The sequence below is a fragment of the Eimeria mitis genome, genomic scaffold, assembly GCF_000499745.2.
Source record: "Eimeria mitis Houghton genomic scaffold, Emh_scaff1768, whole genome shotgun sequence".
NCBI lineage: Eukaryota > Apicomplexa > Conoidasida > Eucoccidiorida > Eimeriidae > Eimeria > Eimeria mitis.
In genome coordinates, this window is record NW_013570085.1 from 8,337 (window position 1) to 8,639 (window position 303).

The following is a 303-nucleotide window of genomic DNA, read 5'->3' on the forward strand; positions in this document are numbered from 1 at the left end:
CTGCTGCTCCTCCCCCTATTCTTGCAGCAGCAGCAGCAGCAGCTGCTGCTGCTGCTATGCCGTGCATATTCTGCGTACTAGTCCCCACCGTTGCTGCAGCAGCAGCAACGAGCAACATACAAGCACCAACAGCACCAACAGCATCAACAGCAGCAGCAGCAGCAGCAGCAGCAGTAGGAGCAGCAGCAGCAGCAGCAGCAGCAGCAGCAGCAGGAGCAGCAGCAGGTGGGGTGTGTGTTGCTGCAGGAGAGAGACAAGGCCGACATAAGCTCTCGCTTTAAAACCCTCGAGGATCTGCTGTAT

At 57.8% G+C, this 303-nt stretch overlaps 1 protein-coding gene across 1 annotated transcript in view; it reads right to left on the reverse strand.

The window, feature by feature from the left end:
• Positions 1–67, reverse strand: part of EMH_0043220 (uncharacterized protein) — a gene marked incomplete at both ends in the record, with an annotated part of 480 nt that extends 413 nt beyond the window's left edge. Inside the window, one exon of the mRNA XM_013495824.1 lies at positions 1–67. Coding sequence (XP_013351278.1) covers positions 1–67 — 67 coding nt within the window.
• Between the last annotated feature and the right edge of the window lie 236 nt (positions 68–303).